This window comes from Desmodus rotundus, chromosome 6, assembly GCF_022682495.2.
Source record: "Desmodus rotundus isolate HL8 chromosome 6, HLdesRot8A.1, whole genome shotgun sequence".
Taxonomy (NCBI): Eukaryota; Metazoa; Chordata; class Mammalia; order Chiroptera; family Phyllostomidae; genus Desmodus; species Desmodus rotundus.
In genome coordinates this window covers 103,532,782-103,555,752 of record NC_071392.1, presented here as the reverse complement: position 1 = coordinate 103,555,752, position 22,971 = coordinate 103,532,782, and the positions used below count along the sequence as shown (strand labels likewise).

General features: G+C 49.5%; 1 protein-coding gene across 21 annotated transcripts in view; it reads right to left on the bottom strand.

Annotated features, from left to right (window-relative positions):
* Positions 1 to 22,680, bottom strand: part of ZMYND8 (zinc finger MYND-type containing 8) — a 105,504-nt gene extending 82,824 nt beyond the window's left edge. For 2 of the 21 annotated variants that reach the window (XM_024559189.4, XM_024559190.4), the window contains exons 1-2: positions 22,500 to 22,670; positions 13,590 to 13,660 (exon numbers count right to left, since the gene is read on the bottom strand). In XM_024559189.4, the coding sequence (XP_024414957.2) occupies positions 13,590 to 13,660; positions 22,500 to 22,513 (85 nt within the window). In that variant the 5' untranslated portion in view covers positions 22,514 to 22,670. Of the gene's footprint in view, positions 1 to 827; positions 849 to 13,589; positions 13,661 to 14,006; positions 14,471 to 21,264; positions 21,642 to 21,864; positions 21,941 to 21,997; positions 22,077 to 22,210; positions 22,308 to 22,499 lie in introns of those variants that run through there. The other 19 variants (XM_053926072.2, XM_053926071.2, XM_053926075.2 and 16 more) reach the window with 17 other exon arrangements.
* Between the last annotated feature and the right edge of the window lie 291 nt (positions 22,681 to 22,971).

The following is a 22,971-nucleotide window of genomic DNA, read 5'->3' as shown; positions in this document are numbered from 1 at the left end:
TTCAGCTGGAACTGCTGGAACACTCCTGAAAGGCGTGTCAGGGTTAAGTGGGACAACACAGGCACCGTGACCGGCGGCGCCTGGCACACAGCACCACCAGTTACCACTGATACTCTACCCTGTGGGGGAGGGAGGAGCCAGGGCAGGGAAAAAAACAGTTACCCAGAAATCTCAAGCCAGTTTCCCCCAATCTCTGTATCTTCACCTTGACTTGCACCAGGCTCCCTCCTCCCAGCCTGTTTCTGAAAAGGCTCACTGATGAGAATCACAAGCTTTTTCAGTCTGCTCAGGCTGGTGTGGGGCCAACCAAGCCAGGCTCCAAAGTCGTTCAGGGCTCAGAATTTCCACCAGATCAAAGCAGCCAGCTGTCAGGTGGCCCACAGTCCCGGCCCCACCCGTCAGCCTGAACTTCATCCCTGAACTTCATCCCCGGGCCTCCTCCAAAGGCACTGTCCTCGCTGCTCAGAAGAGGCTCACGAAGCCGGGGAGGGAGCTGACCTCAGAATCCCAGTAATCTGCAAAACGCATTCAGCAAGCCAAACCTCGCAGGGTTAGGATGCCAGCAAGTGCCTACGTGGTGCCCGGCACATATAGCAAGGGCTCTGCAAAGGGGCTGTTCCTTCCCGCCCACCCTCACTTCTGCTCGTTCAGATTCAGTCCAACCTGCACAGCTGCCGGCCTGATGCAAGCCCCCTGCCCCTCTGTAGCAGCCTGCTTCAAAACTAAGATGAGCCGTCCCCTACATAAAACCTGCCCAGGGCCTTAGACACCCAACCTCTTATCAAGATCTACAATGTGCCCCCGCCCCCAGATCTAGCCCTGCTCACCTTTTCTCCTCCATTCACTCACCCTTAAACACAATGGCCCCAAATGTGCTAAACTCATGTGCACTTGCTGGCCCTTCCATCTAGAATGCTCTGTGCCTAATTTTCCCATAGGTGGCAACTTCAGCTTTTGGCTCCAATGTCATCTCCCTGCCAGCAAACCTTCCCTGCCCACTTCAGCCTCCAGCCGCTTTATTTTATCACCCTGGAGCCTTTTTTCGTCCCATCACTGCAGTCCTCTCTAGCTGAAAATGCCCGAAAAGTATGGGGTGGGTTTTTTTGTTTTGTTTTCTTTTGTTTTGTTTTGTTTGCTGGTTCACTGGTTTATGTGTCTCCTCCAGAATGTGAGCTTCGTCTCAGTTTTTCTTTCTTTGCTGGGGCCCAGTGCCTGGCACATGGCCTGGCTCAGCTGTGCCCCAAAACGCACACCTAACCAGCTGAATGCATGAGTGACAGGAGGGCTTACAAAGCTGCCAGGTGCGCCGAGCAGGCCTGACTCACAGGAAACTCCGGTTTTTCTTCCCCAGTCTCAGGGTTTCTTTGGGCAAAGCAAGAAGACTGGAGAGTTGTGAGGTCAACAGGGACGACCACACAAAAGGCAGCCTAGCCATTCCAGGGTCCGAGAGAGAAACTGGAGCAGGAAATTCCCTTTCAACAGGTGCTCAGCCATTCTTGTTTCTTGCCTAAAAGAGCCCATTCCCCCAAAAGTAGGGGACTCAGTAAGAATTTGTATCCTGAAAATGTGATGGGCCTACGCAGCTAATAAGCACAATTACTGAGAACCAAAGCGGGAAAACCCATGAGGTCTTCTCAGGCCGCCCATTCCAAGCTCCACTCTTCCTGGGGAGAGCTATCATTTTAAGATCATTTAGCTTAAAAAGAGGAAGGACTTTTGCCAGGGAAAACACTCAGTCCGTGCTCCCCACTGGGAGACCCCCACGGTGATGACCCTTTAACCAAATATTTTAGTCCTGATGCTTTGCCCTTCTTCTTATCAGACCCTTTTAAGTCTGAGGATCTCTTCTCAACACGCCGCCCCCCCATCCTTGAGATGAGTCTAGATTTTAAAGATTCATATTTGTCAAACAACTCTTACCAACTCCTAGTATACCTGGTCCCAACCCAAGAAATGACAGCCTGGTTCGAAAGACAGTCCCAATTACTACGCGGGTACAGAAAGTTATTGGAGATGGTTTGGGACACGAGGGACAGGACAAAACTCCGAAGCCTTATTCAGAAGAGGGCCCTGGTGACAGTTTATGAGATGGACCAGGGGTCAAGAAGGGAAGCAACCCCCAGGATTACCAGTGTAGCAGATCCATTTCTAGCTTCTCTTAAACAAAGAAAGCAGGCAGACGGTCCAAGCAGACGGTCCAGCCACACGGGGCCCCATTTCCACGTGGAATAATCCTCCAGGCTGCCCGCTTCAGATGGAAGGAAAATTCCCCTTTGCTAGGGTCTCCATTATTCTTAACTGTCAGATGATTCAATCTAACCTTGAAAATCTCTTAAAGGCAGAGCAAAGTGGGGAAGGCGAGAAGGGAGACAGAGGGGTGAGAGAGAACGGACGCTTTGCTGGAATGGCCAAGTTCTAGAAAGTTCGACCCCATCATGGTCTAAGTGTGCTCATATTTTCAGAGAGACAGAAGGGGGCAGAGTGTAGCGGAAATACAGCAAACCGTTAGCCCTGACTGCCTGGCAGGAGAGGATTTTTGCTTTTTCTGTGCATGCTTCGGCTGATCGAAGGAGGTGCCTTGACTTCATCATTTGAAAAGGAAAACCAATAACCTATTTTTCCCCTTAGATTCTAATTAGTCTATATTTCTTAGAAGGTCATTTTATTCAAAAAACATTTATTGAGCAACTATTATAAAAATCACCAGCCTCATGTTTGTCAGGAAAGTGATGGAGACCTGGTCCCCATTTCCGTCTAGGTGAGGAGACACACTGGTAAACGAATTCTACACTAAAGCATTCTGAAGGCTGGGGAGAGGGTGGGCCAGCATACCCTGTGGTATTTTCCCCCAGCCAGCGCCAAGATGCCAAAGGGCCTGATGGAAAGGCAGTCTGGTGGGGCCTCCATAAGAAATGCCAACTGGGGCCCTGCTTGGTGTGGCTCAGTGGATTGGGTGCCAGCCTGTGGAGGGTTGCAGGTTCAACTCCCAGTCAGAGCACATGCCTGGGTTGCAGGCCAGGTCCCCAGTAGGGGGCGCACGGAGAGGCAACCACACGTTGATGTTTCCCTCTTTTTCTCCTTCCCTTCCCCTCTAAAAAAATAAATAAAAATCTTAAAAAAAAAAAAAAAGGAAGGAAGAAATGCCAGCTTGGGAAGACAAGAAGATAGCCATGTTCTCTCTTTGCAGAGCTTTTCAAAACAGAGCAGGCCCAGGGGGATCAAGCAAAACTCAGACCCCAATGCAATCACTTACTGAGCGCGTTCTATGCTGTGCCAGCCCCTGGCTAATTCTGCCTTTTCACCTACAGCATCCAGCACGGCACTGATGGCCAATCCATTAATGTATTCAAGTATTAGAGCTTTCTGTACATAATAACGCAGTGTTCTCTACCTGTGCTGCCTAGCGCTGCGGCCTCTAGCTACATGTGGCTCTCGGACACCTGAAACGTGACTAGTGAGACCAAGGGAAGAATCTTCTGTTTTAATTAATGTAAATTTAAACAGTCACATTCAGCTACTGGCTGCTTGATTGGACTGTGTAGGTGTGGAAGCTCAATACTTAACACACTGCAGTGAGCCTGGCAAGGGCCACTGTAGGAACCTCTGCCCATCCTGAATGCCTCAAGGGCATAATGACTTGATGCCTAGCAACACGCATATGGACTCACCCTTGATTCCTCCTTTGGCCAGGCCTGGAAATTCGCAAACCTTTAGCATGCGTAAAAATGTCTGATGAGAGCTGATTAGTGTACTTTCATAGGGACTTTCCAGGGTGATTTTGACTTTGGAAACTAAGGACTCCACAGTAGGAGATGTAAATGAAGGCTCAGGAAGAGGGGGCCTGGGTCCCCAAGGATGCAGAGACGGTGAAGGGAAGGAGGTCCTCAGGGAGAGCAGCCTGGATCTGCAAATGTGTGCCCGGGCAAGGAGCAGGGGGACCCTGGCCCGCCACGGGACCTACACAAGGCCACATGGGAGGGTAGTAGGTTCCCAGGGCCACTACTGGATGTGGTATTAATACCTTGGGGAAGGAAGAAATCAGAGGGAAGGGGGCCATTTCAAAGAGTACCACGTCTCTGGGGAAAAAAACAGGCCACCAATCATTTCCAAGAGAACAAACGTTTGAGCTTCGGTAATTATTTCCAGGCACAGAGTACGCTGCCAACAAAGCCATCCTCTGTAGCAGAAACGCATTTACTTCCTTCTCCAGGAAAAAAGTTCTATCTATCTGATAGACAAGGTCAAGTCCTTCACTCCTGCACTCAAAATAAATATTCACCGCCTACCAACCCGCCTAGGCGGTGGTAGCACAACGGGCACAGGGTAAAAGATAAGATGAGCAAAAACAAAGGAAGGACCCACCCTCATTTGGAGCCTTAGAATCAACGTGGGGGGAGGTTCAAAGAAAAGAGAGAAGAGGACCTTCCAGGCCTAAGCCAAGGCCTGATGGTCAGAGATGGCCCTTCTGAAGATCGAAGATCGGAAAGACCCGGTGGCCGGAGCAGACAGAAAAGGGGGTCAAGGAGGGAGGGAGCTGGAAAGGTGGGCAGGGACCAGCACGTGAGGATTTAAGAGGGAAGAGCCAGAGGAGATGACCTCTCAAAGACTGGGAGTGGGGACGGACAGAGGTGAGGAGACCAGCTAAAAGACCCCTGCAGGTCGATGGGGACGATGGGAAGAAGAGTGGCCTTCAAGATATAATATTCTAAGTAAGTGACACAAAACGGCAAAAGGACAGAAGAATGGAGGATAAGTCACACATCCCCACATCTTGCCAACTGGCAGAGTGCTGGGGTATTCATCGTGAAGGAGGAGCAGGTGTTTGGGCGGGGGGTGCAGGGGGAACCAGGGGTAAGGCTGAAATGTGAAATTGGTAGCAGCCATGTTGAGTCTGAGACCCCCGTGGATAAGTAGGGAGGGCAGGTGAGCAGCTGGCCCTCTGCGCTGTGACTTAGCAAAAATCTGAATAGGAAATCAAAAATGTGTGAGTCATCCTAAAGCCACAGATGTGGGCGAGATCCCCCAGGGAAAAAACACGCCCGGGGAGATGAGGACAGGCCAAGCTTTCGGCAGCTCCAACCCTGAAAGGCTGCAGAGAAGAGAAGGTGCCAGGGAAACACAAGGAAAGCCAGGGCCGCGGCAGCAAAAAAGCCAGAGGAGGAGGTGGTTCCCAGGAGAAAAATGACCAGCAATGTCCAACACTCCATTAGATCAAGGTGGAGGGGTGCTGAACACCTGCCCCCAAAAAGCAGCGAGGAGTCTGCAGGAAGCTCTGTTAGTAGAGACGAGGGACTGGGTAGAAGCCACAATGCAGCTGGTGGGGCAAAGCGAGAGGCGGGGAGGCCAAGAATTGAGTCCGCACACTTCTAAACAGTCTGGCTTTAGAGGCTAGACACAGGAGTGGCCCGGCATTACGACACAGGGCCATGGGAATAAATGTGGGGGAGACTTGAGTGGGTTCAAAAGACTGTCCGTTTTTGACTCTGGGCGGTGGGTACACAATGGAATGTCCTGACGACGTGACCAAGAATTGTACATTTGAAACCTATAGAATTTGATTCATCAAGGTCACCCCCAAAAGTGAATATAAATAAATAAGGCCACATCCCTCAAAAGGTTAAGCAGAGCTTAACCAATGACCCCCACAATTCCACTCCTACATCTATACCCCCAAAATGAAAACATACATCCACACAAAAACTCATACACAAATGTTCACATCAGCATGATTCACAATAGCCAAAAAGGGGAAGCAACTCCACTGTCCATCGGCAGATGAACGGACACACAAAATGTGATATATCTGCAACAGAGCACGAGTCAGCCGTAAAAAGGCATGGAGTACTCAGAGGTGCCGTAGTGCCGGTGAGCCCTGAAAACATTATTCTGAGTCCGACACACGCACGACATACTCCATGAACTGTCCAAAAGAAGCCTATCCACAGAGACGGAAACTAGGTCCGTGGCTGTCAGGGGCTGGGCTGAGGGGGCAAGGACAGCGAATGCCCATGGGGTGATAAAAATGCCCTAAAATCGAGTGTCACGATGGTGGTGGTACAACTCTATGAACACTAAAAACCACGCGAGTGTATCTTTTTAAATGGAGAATTGTATAGCATGTAAATTGTATCAATAAAGCTTAAAAAAAAAAAACTCTGTGAAATACTGGGTCTCTAGGTTCCCAGGAAAGCTGAGGCAGGCGGAGAGGGAACACAGGGTGGGGAAGGGCAGCGTGGGGTGGCATGGGGGAAGTGCCGGGTCGGCCCGTGACACTGCACTGCCCCCCCTACTGGGAGCAGCAGCCTTTCCAGACGGGGTAACCCCTGGAGTCAACAGTCAAGGATCCACCTCCACTGGAACAAAAGGAGGTAACCAGTATTTGCAACTCAGCCCCCTCCTGCCCCTCCCTGCCAGAAACGAAAAGTGCCAGGACCTCTGAAAGGCCTTACATGTAGACGCTTCCTTCTACAGGCATTTCTCTAGAAGAGGAAAAGGCGGCAGCAGCCTCGTCTTTGTAAACTAAGGTTGGAAACAGTCCGTTTTAGATCCCAGGGTCCTAGCCCAGGAGGCACATAAACACCTAACACGGGGCAGGCTTCAAAAGCCGGGCGGGCGCGGGGCTGCGCCCAAGTGAGCCGCAGAGCTACGCGGCACAGACGGTGCCGCCGGGACTCTCAGCACAGATGCACGGTGGATGCCATGCCGACCAAGACAAGAAAGTGGAGACTTGGAAAGCCGTCCCCCGCCGTCTTCAGAGTTCCGGGCATTTCAGACCTTGTTGGGAGAGGAACAATCTGGTAGTTATCTGACTCGCAAACACATTCTTTCCACTGCACAGCGCACGGATGGCACTTCTTGGGCTGCGGGAGATGTAGACGAGCCAAAATAGAGTTAAAAATACCGATGCTCTTTTTTTTTTTTTTTTGAAACAAAAATTCTCAGCACTTCTTCATCTCACTGTGACTTAGGAGTGTTTATGGTTATATTTTCTTAAAGAGTTTCCTTGAAAAAAAAAATGACAGAAGGTCTCTAGCTCATCTCCATCCTCATAAACAATCCCTTTGTGAAACAGTCTTAATTTACATACAACAGTGAGAACGAGGCTCCTGTACTAATTAAGGTCTGGGGCTGGTTAGCAAATTGCCATAATTGCATATTCTCCAGCATCCTGTCTCAGAAAACATACCCATACCCAGGCAAATCTCAGCAAGAATGATACCGTTCAAGATTTTAATATCTTGGGCTTCCGCCGCATCTGTGCATGGTTTCCAAGTGGCTCGTTCCCCTCGTGCGGGTGACATTACACAGACATTTTTTAAAAACGGTTTCAGTTTTGGCAGCCCAGCATCCGCACACCACAATCATCACGGCAAAATGCGCACACAGCAGCATCCAAACACAAGCAGCCCCGACAGGGAAGCCTTTGTAGGGAGCCGTAGCTCGTGGGGACTGTCGTTTTCCCGGCTTCAAGTCCCTGGCCTGCGAGGGGCTTGTCCCGACCCGTGCACGGGGTGGCCAGCGTTCTGCGGTAAAATGTGCTATGACTTGTCTCGTGCAGAGAATGCAAACTGACAGCCCTCAGCCACTTCTAACCTAGAGATGTGTTTTGCTGGGTTTGTGCACTGTCTTTCAGAAAATGGGCTGCACAGACCGTATTTCAATCCGACATTTTTATGGGGTAAAGAATCCCATAACACCGGGTGAGCCATGCACCCGCTGGTCACTCTCAAGGCCCCAAAAATCCTAGAGGCCAGCTACATTCACCGGTCTGCCTGCTGCCCCTGCAGACACCCGACTTGGAACCCCTGGGGCAGAGCTCAGAACCAAGGACAAAGGTTTAAATTCGAAGACAACACCTGACCCCAGTTCTCCATTTTGCCACTTCATTAGTCCAAGTCTCAGAGTACCGCAACTGTAAAATGGGCCTAAAACAACACCCACATCACCGCATTATTAGGAGAATCAAGTAGAGTGATTTGCATGTAACACCTGCCCCTAGTAAGCACTCAGAGAACATTAGCTGGGCAAACACAGGTGACCTCTAGATGGTACTTCCAGCGTGTGCCCGAGCATCTTTCCGCAGATCATTACCCTCGGACACAAATGTCAACCTGACGTCCGGAAGGCTCAGAAGCTTCGTCTCCCGAGAATGAAAATGCTCCGGTAAGTGCCGAGGCTGCGCAATGACAACGACCGGCTCGGAAATTACTCGGTTTGTGATGAGTGTGTGTCGGGGGGAAGAGGCTACACCAACTAAAATGTAGTCAGAGAACCTGAAAGGTCAGACAGACCAGATGCAGTAATAGGATTTCAGAATTTGGAGCCAATTTCTGACAGCATTTCTATGTTTCCCAAATATAGCATAGTTCAGAGCCTGTTCTCTACCTAAGAGATGGGGAAAATGTTGCCAGTTTCCCGAGATGCCTAAAGAGTCATCGCATCTTCTTTTTCCCCCCCTCCAAGGGTTTATTTATTTATTTGTAGAGACAGGAGAAAGGAGGGGGAAATAAAGAGAGAAATATCAATGTGAGAGAGAAACATTGATCAGTTGGGCTCCCATACACGCCCCCACCAGGAACCAAACCCGAAACACCCAGGCAGGTGCCCCGACCAGGTCAAACCAGTGACCTTTCACTTCTAGAGACAATGCCCAACTGAGTCACAGCGGTGGGGGCGCTTCATCTTCTTTTCAGGATTTATCTCTTCCCCCACGCAGGCAGTGCTGGTGGGTCTTAGGTGTCCAGATCCCAGCCCTTCCCTGGCCAAAGTGCAGGGACACAGGACACTGGCTGAGACGCTCCCTGGGGACTTTGCCCTGAGGCTCCTGAGGAGGCTGCAAACAGTTCCACTCGCCAGGGCAGCCCCAGACCTCCAGCACTCCCACCGACCCCACGGGCCGGCCGACAGCCTTCCCTTCCAGTTCACCAGCGGCTTCCAGGGCTCGCAACCACAGAAGCTCGGCAGGGCCGGTGACAGGGATGGGGTCAGTAGGGACTGAAGCCATGAATTTCCCAAACCACAGACAAACAGACTGGAGGATTAAGTCAACACACCTCAGATTTTGAGATAATCAGGACTGAAGGAGAGATAAGGCTTCATCCAATCAGCCTTTGCACACCTCCCAAATTGACCAGATGACTTCAGTGCTCAGCACCTCAGCAAGCCAGTCTCCTAACTCCAGGCCTCTGTGTTCGCAATGGCCTTGCCTGACCCACAGGGCCCTGTCGGAAAGGTCCCCTAGGCACAGGAGCAGCCCCTGATGACGGAGCTCACTTCCACACAAAGCCGTGCCCCTGGAGAGAGAGAAAGGTCTCCCTTGACACCAGGTGACCCCTGTTCACAGACTCCCCACCAGGACAGGGGCTCCAGAAGCCCTGGGAAAAAATCAGCCCAAACCGCTGCAGACCAGCTTTCTTCAAACATCTGAGAGTCCCAACAGCACAGGGCTCCTGTCCGAGCCCACCTGCCAGGGAGCCCCACACAATTCTTCCTTACTGGGGCACGGCTTCCACACCTACCTCCACACCCGTTTTCTAGAGGTGTAAGTGGGGGCAGCAGGAGAACATGGCAAGTAGGACCTGCAGGTGACGGGCTTACCAACACAAGTGGCTCACCCCACTTCGTGCCGGCTCCGACCACGGCTGACATTTCTGAGCGCCCACCACGTCTCAGGTGCCACTCTGAGCACTGTCTGTGTGAGCAAATTTCACCTTCACCAAAACCCTCTGTCTGCATCCATCATCCCCGTGTATGAGGGGAAACCGAGTCACAAACAATAACCAGCTAGGCAGGGCACGGTCCAGAATGTGAGCCCCAGGAGCTTGGTGCTAAAAGCCAAGGTCTTCTGAACTTTCATGCCAGCCTGCATCTTGAATGGAAGGGGGCATCGAAGAAGGGGGGCAAGAACCCGGGGAGAAAAGGAGCCTACATCCTCACAGGGAAGACCATCCACAAACAAATAAAAAAGAACTACAAGGTCATGGACGAGGGATAGGAAGAAAATGGGGAGTGAGTTCGAGCACCCTCCTGGGACGCCGCAAATGTTCGATTGGCTCGCCCTGGGTTGTGGTCCCATTAGCGTACATAGTCAAAAGTTCTTCCAGCTATACCTCGAAGATGTAAAACGTACCGGGAAACAGTAAACGCAGGGCGGATGGCGGGAGGCTACAGATAAGGAAGGGAAGGCTGGAACGATCCAGGTGGTAACGGAGCAGAATTGGAGACAAGTGTATAAACTCGTTTCATTTGATATAGACAGAGATAGACACACTACAGACACGTGTACACACATGGGTTAGTGGCACGTCCCCTTGCTCGGTCTGCCGAGAGGACCTAAAGCAAAGCCGCGTGCCTCAGCAGCGATGCCACACTGGGTGCCCAGATCTTGGCTGCTAATGCTATTATTCTCCGATAAACGAACGCAGGACTCCTTGGGGAAACCACTCAGTCTAGTGCGGTGACAGAAAAAATATACAAGATGAGCGAGCCTAGAGCATCCTGTTGGGGCGCAAAGTAAGGAAGTGTTCAATCAGTCAATCAGTCAACTTCCAGTGATGTCAAAAGGATACTGGAATGTTCCCGATGGCCGAAGCCAGAATAATTTGAGCAAAAAGGTAAATACGTAGTATTGGACTGTATAACCCAAGTAGCAAATAACGGAGTCCATGATGATATAAATAAGTGACTGAATAACTAAACGTGGGGGAGGGACAAATCTCCCATAGAGAAGAATTCCAAATCATTTACATACACATTCTGGCCTTAAAGAGTAGGAATGTCACTCCCCACTCCATGTGCGCGGGACATGGTGACTTCCTGCTAAAGAGTACAACACGGGAGGGAGAAACTGACGAACGCCACCCGAGCCAGGCGATCACGGTCAACGCCATCGGTGTATATAATATGTGCCCTTGATGTGGTGTGATGAGTTGGCACTGGCTCCCCAAACCCATTACCCCAGTCCGCCTCAGTTCAATCGTGAGAAAAATAGCAGAAAAGTCCCAGGTGACACCCTGCGAAATACCTGACGATACTCCTCAAGACAATCAAGGTCATCGAACACAAGAATCTGTGGAACCCTCAGAGCCTACATGAGTTGGGGGGGGGGGCATGATGACGAATGTACTGGGTATCGTGGACAGAATCCTGGAGCAGAGAAGGGACCTTACTGGGAAAACGAAGGAAATCTGAACAAAGCGTGGACTTCAGTTGGTAGTAACATAGCAAGATCGATCTGTTAATTGTGACAAGTAAACCATGCTAACGTATGATGTCAGTAACGGGAGAAAAACTCTGTGTGTGCGTGTGCAGGGGATGTGATATGGGAAAACTCTGCGATATCTTCACGGCTTATCTGGAAATCTAAAATTAGAAGCTTATTATTGAAAGTAACAGAAAAACGACAGAATGGCTCCTTTGTTTGGACTGAGTGGCCACTAAAGGCCTCTCTCCAAGGAGATGGCTGATGTCTAAGGTGAATCTGAGAGATGAGAAACAGGCAGCAGGACACCAAGTTCCCGGCAAAGGGCACAGGACAGACGGGGCCCGAAGGAGGGAACAAGGGGCAAGAGGCCAGGTGGCTCGAGTGCAGTCCGGGAGAGAGAGGGCGGGAGCTAAACAGAACGTCCAGGGTGAACAGCTAGGCCCAGGGACATAAGGCATAATGACCTCAGACTTGAGCCTCAGGGCACCCCTGGAGGTCGGTGGAAGGAGTTAGCAAAAGGGGACAGATGTGACCTGTGCTTCCTGGATCGCCCAGGCTGCTACAGGAGGAGGACTGGAGTGGGGTAGTAGGAAAGAGGGACAGTGGTCACCCCGGAGTGGTCAATTTCAGGCAGCACAGTCACAGGGAGGTGCTATCTGGTGAAGACCTAGGAGTACGTAGGGAGACGAAGGAAGTCGAGAAGAGACGTCTCCACACACGTGGGGCGGGGTGTCCTAATCGGGGCAGGCCTCCGCCCCGGGTGACGATCCCTGACTTTGACCCTCTTGGAGAAGTCTCCATAGCAAGGCTCCAGGAAGGAAGCACCTCCTTGGGGGCAGAGCCTCAGTCCTGTCACTTACTACCTGTGAGACATTACCATTTGGAGCCTCAGTCTCCTCATCTGCAAAATGGGAACAACACCTCCCTCACGCGGGAACTGGAGGAATTCAGTAAGAGAAAGCTCCTGGTCCGGCACAGCCTTCCTACATACTGTGAGGATGTTTTCTACGAGAGAGGCCCAAGGCGGGAGGAATTTCAGAATCTAACCTGACACCCAGTTTTACAGAGAAGAAACCAGAGGCACAGAGACAGAAGGTGTCCAAGCCCCCTGGGAGCCTGAACAACAACAGATCCCCATCTCCCAGCACCCCGCCTCTGGCTTCTCCCTCGACATTCTGACCACAAAAAGGGGCTGGGCCACACTCCCTCCAGCTGTCGCAAAATATTCCTCCTGGAAGGTTCTCTCCTTGCTCACAACTCCCCCGCTGATGCCCTACCATGGGCTGGATGGGGGCTGTGATGAAGAATGAAGGGCCCACTAACTGGGTCCACCCTCCCAACCTCTCCCTTCCCCCGCCCCCCAGGCACAGACCACCCACGCGGGCAGCCTGGCCCTCCCACCTGAGGGGCCTCCAGCCCCCCTCTCCGAACCATGCCAATCCCCCATCTGTCGGGTCCGCCCGCCCTCCCCAGGTTGCAGCCATGACTACCTGACCCCTATCTGTGCCCAAAATGCCAAGCTTGTGCAAATCTTCAAAAAGCTCTGTTGTGTCAGATGACTGGTGGGAGCCGCTTTCTGGGCTGCTCTCCGACAGATGGGGGTCTTTCCGGCAGACTCTGTCCTTCCCCCCGTCCCCACGCCCCAGAGCAAGGGGCTGTGTGCTCAGGCAGGCACTCAGCGCCTCGCAAAGGGTTGCAACGCCGTGCTGCAACCACCCAGTTTAGAGAGGAGCATTTTCACCAACCGAAGACATGAAAAATACCCCAGGACCTCCTGTTTACAAGCACCCTTGGAGGCAAAAGTGAGCAACTGCCTCCCGTAATATCGCCCCCAGGCCAGACGAAAAGAGCCAATCCTTCAATCAGAATTTGGAGGATTCTAATACAGGTTTCCATCTTAGCAAACATCAACGGGGCTTGGTCTAATTTGCTCAGTTGTGTCCTACGTGCAACTACTGGCCCCAGCGTTCCAGCAGTCCTACATTCCCCTCTACTCCTGTGAGTCCACACGGGCCTGCTCTTCAAGTCACAAACACAGCAGCAGCTGGAGACGGGTGGCTTCCAGAACATACTTTATTTAAATTCTGATTCCTGAAAGTCACCCTGCAGAGAGAGACAGCCAACCACCCTCAGTCAAATATAAAATGCGCCATCACAAACAGTCCCCGACAGGTCGGTATACCTGCACAGGCACGCAAGGGAAAGAAATGCAAAAAGAGATTTCCCCATGAATCAGGTGCATCCTTCTAAGGTCCCACATCTCAAAATCAGAGGAGTGTTGCAACCTCGGCTCGCGGAGACACACTTCACTGCACTACAATAAGAGAAAGAAATTTCATTTTCCTCCTCTGCTCTGGAATAGGGAATATTCAAGACTTTGACTCACCTTTGGAGCGAGTAGAGATATCCATGCCCTCTACCACCTCCTGTTCTGTTTTTATTTCCTCTTCAGCCAAGCTGAAACAGAGCAAATGATGTTCAGGTTTAGGCAGACTGAGAACTTGCCCCCTGGGGGTGTCACGGGGGGGTGTCTTTAGAAGTCCTAACAACAAATCCAACTTGAACAGAACCCCCCATCCTGTAGGATGGGTGGGGGGAGTAGAAATCCACCCTTGATTGCAAACAAAGTGTTAAACCTCCTAAAGGAGTATTTTTAAAACTCTAGGTTGTTCTTTTTTTAAGTCAAATTACTATCCCACTTGTCATGCTCTTGGGGGGTGCAAAAAAGCCTTTTTTTTTTTTTAGACACACAATTACAATCTGCCCCACCCAGCCTTCGAGTAAACAAGTTTCTCATTCTAACCCAGGGTTCAGGTAGGAGGTTCGGAGCATCCAGCGTTCTGATGTCTGAATTCTGTAAGGCAAACAGCATTTCTCAGACCTCCCTGCCAAATCTTACAATTTCCTGACGAGGCAGGAGCATGAAGAAATGGACAGAATTACAATGTAGAAAAATCTGCCCAGGCTAAAAGGCCTGGTCTCAGAACATCCAGACCCCCCCCAATGACCCCAGGAATGAGGACCAGGGTCAACACGCCCCCACCCCGGGGACGCTTCCTCTGGGTAGCGGGCGCGGCTTAGAGAAAGCATTCAGCACTCTGCTGAGCTGTGACTAATTACCCCACCGCAACGGTGGGATGAGGAAGGGTTATTTGAAAGAGAGGCTGAGAGTTGGGGGTTGGGGACAGAAGCAGAAAAGCGGGCCCCTTCGCAGGGAAGGTCCACCAGAAATCTTCTTTTCTCTTCTGGAACTCCTCCTGGTACAGACCACAGGCCATTTTGCACGCACGCGCACACACACACACACACACACACACACACCCTCCCCCCGCCCCCCCTAAGCCAAGCCAGTCAAGTTCTGCTCCAGTAGGTGCAGAATGTGAGGTGCTGAACTTCCCCAATGTTCGGGCTGCCAGTGAAGTGATAAAAATCTTAACAGTTACTCTAATGCAATCCTCTCCGACTGTGGTCCAGCGAGGTATGGGTGGACCCCCAATTGCCGCAGCTGGAACTTTCCATCTGGAAGACTCAAAGTCAAGACAGGAGGGAGGCTGGGTTGGAGAGTAGGGACTAGAATGTCCCTTCCGTATTCCATGGTCTGGGACTGTGTGGGACAGAAGATGAGTCCCAAAAGGCCTGGTCACATGGAGGTGTGTTTCGGGGAGTTCCACATTTGTTGGGGGAAAAGGGTTCAGAATGGGAACTAGATAGAAAGGAAGAGAGGACAGCTCAGAATTAAATGATAAGAACTCGGAGGCCTCAAACTTAACTAGTCCCAGCAGAGAGAAGCAAGGTAGTTTGCTTTTAAATCAGAATATTACCACGTTGAGCTCTCTGATACCGGACCCGTTAACAATTTCATTTGCACGGCATCTGTAGGGACAGGCTGTGTGACACAAATCTCCAAAGAAGTAACTGACATGTTGTCACAAATGGTTTTCATCAGAAGAAAAGCAGCCTTTTACATTGAAACACATCAGTAACACGCACCAATACAATGGTGGTGGTGGAAAGTGACTGGGGCACTCACAACTTACTCCACTTTCAGAGGCACACATTCTCAACTCAGCAACACACATCCAAAGGCCGCCCAAACAGATTCTGCTGACGGTTTCCTGCTTGGCCTGATTGGAAATAAACTTTAATAGAAAACCCCATGCAGCCCTCAGAGGTGGGCAGATGGTGCACTTCAAAAGAACAAATAGCCACCTTGACCTTTCTGCCAACTAGAACTGTTTCCCTCTCTAGCATGAAGTATGTGAAACCCTAAACTTTTGAAACCGATCCCATCTTTGGGGTGATGGAAAGAAAAATGCTAAGCTGGGATGCAACCAAAATGTCCAGGAGTGAAACAAAACAATGAATGCATAACGGAACTCCCAAAGCCCACTTGAAGGGTTTCTGCAGGGACGAAAACAGCCAAAGCTAAGATCGTGGAAAAGGGCTGTATTCAAGACTACGACGACTTGGCTTTAGCAGCTCAGAGGAGTTGAATACATCAGGCGGAGATGCTGCTGAGGCTAAGAAAATGCAAACTAGTGGTGGAGGGCTATTTGCTGCTGAGTTTAAGATAATCAATTCTGGAGCAGAAAAGAAGGGGGGAAAAAGTTAAGCTGTTTTTATCTTTCCAAGTATTACAAGCGGGCACCATAATCACCTAACTTTAGCAACAGCACCACCAGCTTTCACCAAGGATTTCAAGTACAATTTCAGAAAGCCATCTTTTTCACAGATCAGCAACCCATCCTTTCAAAGAGAACCCGTGTATGCACACACATGCACACACGCAATACACTGCATTTGACTAAAGGAAATTGCAGAGGCTGTGCATTAAAAGGGAAAAAATTCATTTACAAAAGCAAAGACCAGAATGCAAAATCAGTCATTTTTGAATAGCCACATCTAAAGGGACTTCCTTTTTCCTACACCACTGAACTCAGGTGGTTTTGTTTTGTTGTGTGTGTGCGTGTGTGTGTGTGTGTGTGTGTGTTTGGTTTAGTGTTAAGTACTAGTATGTTATTAAAGAAAAAACTCTGAATATTACATCAAAAGTGGTGGTTAGAAAAGATTTGTTGTACCTGTCTGCATGCCCCACAGATCTTGATCAATTTAGGTTAAGAGCTGTTCAGTCATTTGGGAAAAATAAAAAGTCAAATAACAGTAATTGCTGAAAAGGCAGCTGCATCTGGAGAGAAGACTTTGAACTCTTGTCATTAACACATTCAAGTCTCAGGAAATATACAGCATCTTTCCTTCCTTATCTGTTAGCTGCCAGCAACCCGGGACTATTTCAATCAAAAACAATGGAACAACAAGCCCTGGTTACAAACTGACATTACTTTTTTTTTTTTCCTGTTAAGGTCTGCAGGGGAGACTGGGGCCCGCACAAGGAAAGGGTAGTATTAGCTGAAAAGCAAACAACAGTCCCTCACCCCAACAGGAAAATTCACCATCAACTAGTTGTATATATTATGTTACCACCACCACCGCCACCACCACCACTTCTTGCACGCACATTTACCCTAGGTCACTTGCATCTGGATTTCACAAACTGACACATTTCAGACAATTAAAGAAATAACAACCCCTGCAAATACAACCAAGACCATGCCATCCCGTCCCAGAAAGAATCCATTTCTCCCCCAGTGCCTGAGCAGGAAAACCTAAGCTTCCTTCTTAACCTGCATGCACTGAAAAAAGAGCAATTAAAAGTTGCAGATGAACTGCTGAACCTCCAGGATGTTTTAAGCCTTCTGATTATTAATTCTGAGGACTGAAGGCTGGTCCGTAATACCCAGGAATCCCATCCCCTCAACACTCCCAAAAGAGAGAGAAGGGAAAAAAAAAAAAAACCCTCTAGTTTTTACAGAAAAATGCCTGGATACACAATGCCCAGATCTTTCTTTTCCCCAAGTGCCCCTACTATATGACTTTTAACCAAGAATACCTAAACCCGTCTAGAATACACAACCAGCATGCACGAGACTCTGGTCCTACAGCTGAGGATGAATGCACAGCAATTCAAGAAGCATGCATCATTCCAAAAGACTTTTTTCCTTCAGCTTTTTACTTTCATTCAAAATACCAAACTGGTCCAGGCTGCAAGAAATAGTTAATCCCCAAGATACAACATCTTCCTCTTCTACATCACAAAATAGTCAGCATCAAAATTTTAAAAACCATGCTTCCCTAAATCTGCAATTCGTTTGTTTTTTTTTTTTTTTAATTGAGGGAGGGAAGGGCATGGTTAGCAGCTTTATATAAGCACTCACCTAAAACAGGCAGTCATCGGGAGCTAAGCTATTTATGCAGGATTCTTAAAATGGCGTCTGGCAACACTGCCTCATTCCTGTATTGAAGCTAAAATGGTAGCAGTTTGTTCAATAGCTGTAGCTCTTGTTTAAGCAGCCCTGCTAGTTTCAAAGCCACCTTCCTAAATATCAGAACCAGGAAAAGCTCAACCAGAGGACACCAGCAACCCAACGTTTAGAAGCTTAAAAAAAAAAAAAAAAAAAAAAAAAAAACCCTGCAATGACAGGGGGAGTTTGTGAAGTCACAGGTTCCTAAGGAAAAGCCTTCCCTCTCTCACATCCTGAGCCTTCTACCATGAGGCTCTGAGAGGAGGCCCCCTGGCCCTCAAATTAGGTGGGTGAAGGTTAGGAAATAGGCAGCCCTGTGGCATAAACTGCAGGGGGACAGGTGTCTGCGCAAAACCCAAGAACGTGAAAAGGGAGCAGGCAGGGCAGGGGAAGGAAGCCCATTTGCCCCTCTTGGTATATTACAAACCAGCTCTGCATCCTCGGCAGAAAGGAGCTAGATAAAATGAACGTGCTTCCAGGACAACAGGCATCTGAAAAGCCAAGCCCAAGGGCTGCGCCCCGGTCTGAGGCCAAGGCAAAATCAAAAGGCAGTGTACGCGCCTGAAAACGGCCACCAAATGCCCAGCCAGTCCTAACTCAGCATCAAGGAAAGACAATCGGAGTCTGCAGAGACACAACGATAAAACATTCGCTCAGCCAATGCACAGGATACTCACAAATTAGATTTTTGTCCACCCCCAACAGAGCCCTGAAAATTAACAACGGGTTTTGCAAAACCCGCTTTCAAAGGCCAAACGAAGAGCCTCATAGTGGATAATGTAATTTACGGTTACAGGTCTGAGCATGGGCCTCAGAACTGCAGTGCTGTGAGTGGGGAGTTTCAAGGTGACTGCTTTTTAGCTCCAGGGGAGACGGGAGGGCATGGTGCCCAAGGCTGTGCCAGGGCAAGGACGGGCAGCTGGCTCCTTGCCGGCCGGTAGGTGGGTAATCTTGATGAGGAGGGACAGCCTCGCAGCACAGCTAGCTACAGGGCTGAAATGGCTCCCGCCTGCTTGTTTATCTGGAAGGAGATTGGGGAGGGGGAAGGGCAGCCATAGCCTAGGCAACCTGAAGCCAAGGGTGAATCCTTGCTTTTGCATTTAAGAGCAACCCAAGGGCTTCTAAACACATTCCATTCCTAAAACCTCCGCTGTGAGGTGGCAAAGGCACTTTTGCATGTGTCTCTCTTTTCAGGGTCAACCAGAGGCAAAGCCAGATCTAGGGCTTCTCAGCTGACAAATGTTTGTTGCCTCTGCCACAGGACAGAGAAGGGAAAAGGCAAAAGAAACAAAAAGTACACATTTGAAGTGGTTGGACTCAAAAAACCTACCTCTGCCTTCAGGGTTTTCTGGGTTACTGTCCTGGCTTTTTATTAAAGATTGACTCATTTTCCCCGTCTCCTATTTAAGACCTGAAGCTGTTCCCGGGCCCTGTTCCCTAGGGAAAGAATGGGGGGGAAGGAAGGAAGGAAGGAAGGGAGGGAAGGAAGGAAGGAAGGGAGGGAGGGAGGGAGGAAGGAAGGAAGGAAGGAAGGAAGGAAGGGTGGGGGGGGACAGGCTATTGTTTTCATCCCTGTTTTATAATCCAAGATGGCCCACTTTTCTGACTCAAATCTTTGAGCTGATAATTATAAAAGTAACTGGACAGGGCTCCAACAGGCTAACCATGGTCATACACAGCAATTAGAAAAACTCTGTAGAAAGTTTAGTGGGAGATTATATATAATTAATTCCTAGTTACAGACAGAACACTGACCATTTTCTGGAGCTAATAAAAGCAGTTACTCCCCCTCCCCCACATGAATGCCACTTAATTTCCCAAAGCAGAAAGTGAATCCATCCTGGAGGGTCTTGAAGGAAAAAAAAAAAAAAAAAAAGGGAGGGGGAGAGAAGAATCAAAAGCTCCAGTGTGTCTGCGTTTGTTCCTTGCAGCTGTGCACCCTCTTTGGGGACTGAGGAGGCAGAAGGAAAAGGGAAAACAGCCCAGTGTTCTGTGCCTCCCTCTGCAATTTGCCAACGTGACAGAGGCCATTCTACCTTGATATAAAAAAGCAGGGGGGCAGGGGGAGAGGACCTAAGAATGGAATGCAGGAGGCTCTTCAGCTTGGTGGATCTGCTCTTCCTAAAAGGAACAAAGATGGTAGAAATTTCCAGAAGGCCCAGTCTCAATCCGGCCATTGCAATTGTCAATCTGTAACCTTTCCTCCCAGTCTATTGGTTCAAACGCTGCAGAGAGGAGCCCCATTGGGCTGCTCTGTGAGCCAGCGCCACTGTGCCTACCTAGTCCTGCTGCATTGCAGACAGTTAGTTCTCCCCCCCTAAGTGAAACTGGAAAATCATGCTACTTTGAAAGCAATTGACTTTTTACAGACTCATGCTTGGTGGTGGCCACAGTACCCAGGGAAAGTGGCTCGCTTGGTCCAGGGCTGGGAATTTGCTGGGGCTGCACATTTGAAAACAAGATCTTGGCTTTGCAAACCTGTGGGAGCCATTTTAATGTGAGCTTTTAGAGAACAAATGCCTTGCCCTCAGGTTTCCTTCCAGCCCAACAAACACACCATTATGCAAACGTTGAAGGCACCAAACCAGGAGTCTTGTGATTAGATATTGCTTCTAGGGAGGCCACCAGAACCTCAGTATGTAATTTCCATTTACAGCCAGGAGATAAGAACAAAGAGAATAGCTAAGTGTCTGAACTTACTTGTGGGGGGCAGGAGCACTGCTCCGTTTTAAGTATAGAAAACATCATTAACTCCCTGCACTTTTACTCTAAGAAGCTGGCCTTACGCAGGCTTTTCTCAACTTAGAATTGGTGCGTTTCTCATTATTGGTGCTAAAAGCTGGACGGTGATTTAAAAGAAAAAAAAAAAAGATTAATTACTGACTCCATCAGGTTGGCATAACACAGCAACTGAACGGAGTTCCAGCATTGACAGTCACGCTGGATTGGTCTCCAGGCTGGAAACTGATGCAGTGAACTTCTAGGGAAATTCTGTAGCTAAACAAGAGTCCACTTTTTTCCCCCCACTCTGAAGTTCTAACTGCAGCATTAAGAGATCAGGGGAAGTGTAAGAAGCGAGAAATAAATCATAAGTTAAAGGCAAGCATGCATACAGATGTGTGCGGGTCAGGCTTGGAAAAAGGCCGAATCTGTTGTGCAGTGAGTCCTGAATCAAATCCACTTTGCTGGGGGTTGGGATTCTGCCCTCGGTGTCAGTATCTTAAAACCTGATTCCTGCCACCACCACCACCCCACACACACCCCCACCCCACCATCCCCCACACACACCCCCACCCCCCCAGCCAGCAGCTCCTGCCCCGCCACTTGCTTAAGGCTCTGTGACTCTAAGAACAAGCACTTTCTTCTATTTCACAACCAGATCACCTACCCAGAGTTCTATCTAATATCCAAACAAACCCAACGAACGGTCTCCAGGTAAGTCACAATGAACTGCACATGTCTCCCCTGTCTGAGGGTTAACAGGAAGTGTAATCTTCGATCCTAGCTGCAGGTTCTCAGGAAAAACAGTGGATTCAAACAGTCACCTAAAAATCAAGACACTATTAAAAAGCCCTTATTTGGTTCCTGCTGATGAAAAGCCCTCCACTGCAACAGCCAAGACCCCCTGCCACAAACAGACCCCAAATGTTCGCCAAACTCTTTGTACATATGGTCACAGAGGAAATGGATAGCTTTACTTACCCAACATGTTCAAGCAACCGTCTCATTTTTCCACAGTTAAGAAGAGAGAACAGGCTGGCAGATTTGGGACTTGATCAAAAAGGAAATTTTTTTTTTTAAACAGTTACATGGGATCATTAAAAACACACACAATAACAACAACACAACCCAACAACTGAATAGGGAATGCTGTCATGAGACACAGACATGATTTTATTTCCTCTGCACTGTCCCACAGAAGGGCAGAGGGTGATACAATGTAAAAAATAAATAAATAAAAGAGGAAAGGAAAAAGAAAACGAGGATGAAAAAATTACATTAGTTCATTGAAAATCATGCAAGAAGGGAGAAAGGTAAGGGATCCAAAAGAGAGTCCTCACAGATTTATTGCAGGATGTTGTCCAACCTCCCCCCCCACCCCCACCCCCACTCCCCATCCCTACTCCAAAAACTTCCTCCAAAGCCTAGAAAACACTTTCAGAAACATTTGCTGGCTGTAGGCTGGCTTGCAGAAGAACACTCTGTATCAACAGAAGTCAGGAAAAAAGGCTGAACAATGTAGTTTCAAGTGCAGAAACCCTGTAGGGAAAGAAAAGACCATGTAGAGGCACCACCACCCACCTAGGCCCCAGGAGCCAGCAGCTCCCCTTAGCCCTGCTCTGCTGAAGGGCTTGGTTCTGTTTAGAAACACGCGTCCTCTCTGGTCAAAACTTCGTCCAGCCTTCCCAGAACCGCTCTGGAGAGGAAAACTTGCCTGCTTTGCTGTCTGCCATGAGCTCTGCTTAGACAGGAGCCTGCCTGCTCACCTTCCATTTTCTTCCCCCAGCAGGCATGTGGCACAAGAGAAGACAATAGTGCAGGGGGGGGGGGGAGACTGCTCAGAGAGAGAGAGACAGAGAGAGAGAGAGAGAGAGAGAGAGAGAGGAAAAGGGGGGGGTAAAAAAAAGAGGCTTCTTTTTTGGCATACCAGGAGCTAGCTTCAAACTATTCCAGAAACACCATGTCCTGGTGGAAGAAAAGGTGTGCCAGGCCCTTGCCAGTTTGCAAAATCAAGCTGTGGCTCATGGCTCCTTAGCCATGTGACCCAAGAAAGCAAAAAAAAAAAAAAAAAATTTCTCTCTAAACAGTTCCAAGTTAACCTAAGTGCTGTGGGGGTGAGTGTGGCACGGCCAGCCACAGAGAAATCACACTGCTCGCCCACAATTCGGATGTCTCAGAGGGAGGGGGAGAAAAGATGGTTAAAAAGTCGAGCTTACCTCTGTGGATGCATTGTTAACACTGTGTAATGTCAATACTTATAAAACATGGAGGACAGGCTCCTAGTTCTCACAGAAAAAGGGTTTGGCACTTCGGCTTGATGATCTGGCCGCCTAATAAGAGCTCATCCCCGATTGGCTGGCCCGGCAGAGCGGAGTGTAAGGCGGCCCGGGATTGGCTGAAACACTTCCTGAGCGATTATCTTTGTGAGGCTCTGGTGAGCAAGAGCCATCCTGTGCATAGAAAGAGACAGGCTAAGCTAGGCCTTTTGCAGCAAGAAAAACTTGGGAAAGGGGCCCCCAGACGCACTTGTCCCGCACCCTGGCTAGATTCCCCGGCACGGGCAAACCGGTGCAGCCAGCCTGACCTGCTCCAGCGAAGCCTGAGGCCCGGGGGGGGCCCTGGGAAGAGAGTTTTTGGGGTGAGCTGAAATGGCTCACCCTCACCTGCCCCCCACAGAAGCGGCTCCCT